Source organism: Chiloscyllium plagiosum, unplaced genomic scaffold (genome assembly GCF_004010195.1).
Source record: "Chiloscyllium plagiosum isolate BGI_BamShark_2017 unplaced genomic scaffold, ASM401019v2 scaf_30682, whole genome shotgun sequence".
NCBI classification, from domain to species: Eukaryota; Metazoa; Chordata; class Chondrichthyes; order Orectolobiformes; family Hemiscylliidae; genus Chiloscyllium; species Chiloscyllium plagiosum.
Window position 1 is genome coordinate 1,358 of NW_025196414.1, and position 1,819 is coordinate 3,176.

General features: G+C 59.2%; 1 protein-coding gene across 1 annotated transcript in view; it reads right to left on the reverse strand.

Moving 5' to 3' along the window:
* Positions 1-1,819, reverse strand: part of rbm42 (RNA binding motif protein 42) — a gene marked incomplete at its 3' end in the record, with an annotated part of 4,609 nt that overhangs the window by 1,341 nt on the left and 1,449 nt on the right. The window contains exons 3-4 of the mRNA XM_043684766.1: positions 1,265-1,394; positions 272-359 (exon numbers count right to left, since the gene is read on the reverse strand). Coding sequence (XP_043540701.1) covers positions 272-359; positions 1,265-1,394 — 218 coding nt within the window. The remainder of the gene's footprint in view (positions 1-271; positions 360-1,264; positions 1,395-1,819) is intronic.

Genomic DNA, 1,819 nt, shown 5'->3' on the forward strand with positions numbered 1-1,819 from the left:
AAAAGGGATTTGGATAAGGACATGGACAGGAAAGGGTTGGAGGGAGATGGGCCAGGAGCAGGCAGTGGGGGGACTGGGTTAGTTTGGGGATTAGGGTCAGCATGGGCTGGAAGGGCCAAAGGGTCTGTTTGCAGGACAGTATGGCAGGCAGAGACAGAGATAGAGGGCCGGACGGGCACAGGGATTTAGGGAGGGAGGGGGTTTCGCAGGGAGGTGAAGGCCGATGGCGGAGCAATGGGGATCGGGGGAGGGTGAGTGGCCGACGACTTACCGGGTCCGACAAACGGCGAGGGAGGTCCCAGCACAGGAGGCATCACCGTGGCAGCAGCAGCCGCTCGGGCTTCGAGGCTTTGCTGGACCTGAGGGTGGGGGAGAGGAGGAAGAGAGAGTGTGTGTGTGTGAGAGAGTGAGTGAGTGAGTGAGTGAGTGAGTGAGTGAGTGAGTGAGAGAGTGAGTGTGAGTGAGTGAGTGAGTGAGTGAGTGAGTGAGTGTGAGTGTGTGAGAGCGCGCACATCAGAGAGAATGTGAGCAAGCGTGAGAGAGTGAGTGCGTGCGAGACAGAGAAATAGTGAGCGCACGTGTGCAAGAGAGAGTGTGCGAGAGTGCGCAAGGAGGGAGGCGGGGCAGGCGAGAGAGAGAGAGAGAGACACAGACAGACAGAGCACGTGTGAGAGTGATCACGAGAGAAAAACCCTATCAGAACCCTGTGGAACACAACCAGGTAACACACAGCTCAATAAAGGATCCTTTCCTGTCCAACCAGCTGGAGGAGGGGGGCCGAATGGCCTCCTATTCCTGTGTAACAGGCTGGAGGAGGGGGGCTGAATGGCCTCCTGTTGCTATGTAACAGGCTGGAGGAGGAGGGGCTGAATGGCCTCCTGTTCCTGTGTAACAGGTTGGAGGAGGAGGAGGAGGGGCTGAATGACCTCCTGTTCCTGTGTAACAGGCTGGAGGAGGGGGGCTGAATGGCCTCCTGTTGCTATGTAACAGGCAGGAGGAGGAGGGGCTGAATGGCCTCCTGTTCCTGTGTACCAGGCTGGAGGAGGGGGGCTGAATGGCCTCCTGTTGCTGTATAACAGGCAGGAGGAGGAGGGGCTGAATAGCCTCCTGTTCCTGTGTAACAGGTTGGAGGAGGAGGAGGAGGGGCTGAATGGCCTCCTGTTCCTGTGTAGCAGGCTGGAGAAGGGGGCTGAGTGGCCTCCTGTTACTGTGTGACCCTCTCTCTGACAGAGTGATACCCATGAGCCGTCCTGTTAACACTGACCTGCCGATACGTGTTGGTTCCGATGATGGGCCGTGCGACAGGAACTGGCATCATTGCCACGGGTACCGTCTCTGGTACAGCGGTGACGGCTGAGGTGGATACTGGCGCACCCAGGACCTCCTGCTCAAACCTGCCGACGAGGAGAGACACCAAGATGGGGGGGGGATTAGAGAACAAACACTCTAGAGACAGAGAGACCCGCGCTCACGCTCACCTCACCCCGTTCCCCTCTGATAGGCTTTGGGAGAGACTCCCTGGGGCTGCGGGCGGGCGGGCGGGGGCTCACCTCGTTCCCCTCTGATAGGCTGTGGGAGAGACTCCCTGGGGCTGGGGGGTGGGTGTGAGAAGAAGGGCTCCAGTTCACATGAGGAGGAGCTGGGATCGTTTCTCTCCTCCCCCCACTTGGAGTGGGGAAGGTTACGGGAGAGGTTGTAGGGCTTTCCGTCGAGGTGATGAGGCAGACGCCATCTCCAGGCACAGGCAAGTCAGTCACGAGAAGGAACAGATTGGGGAGGACGGGGAAAAGGCATGAGTGGGGGGGGGGCGGGGAGAGAT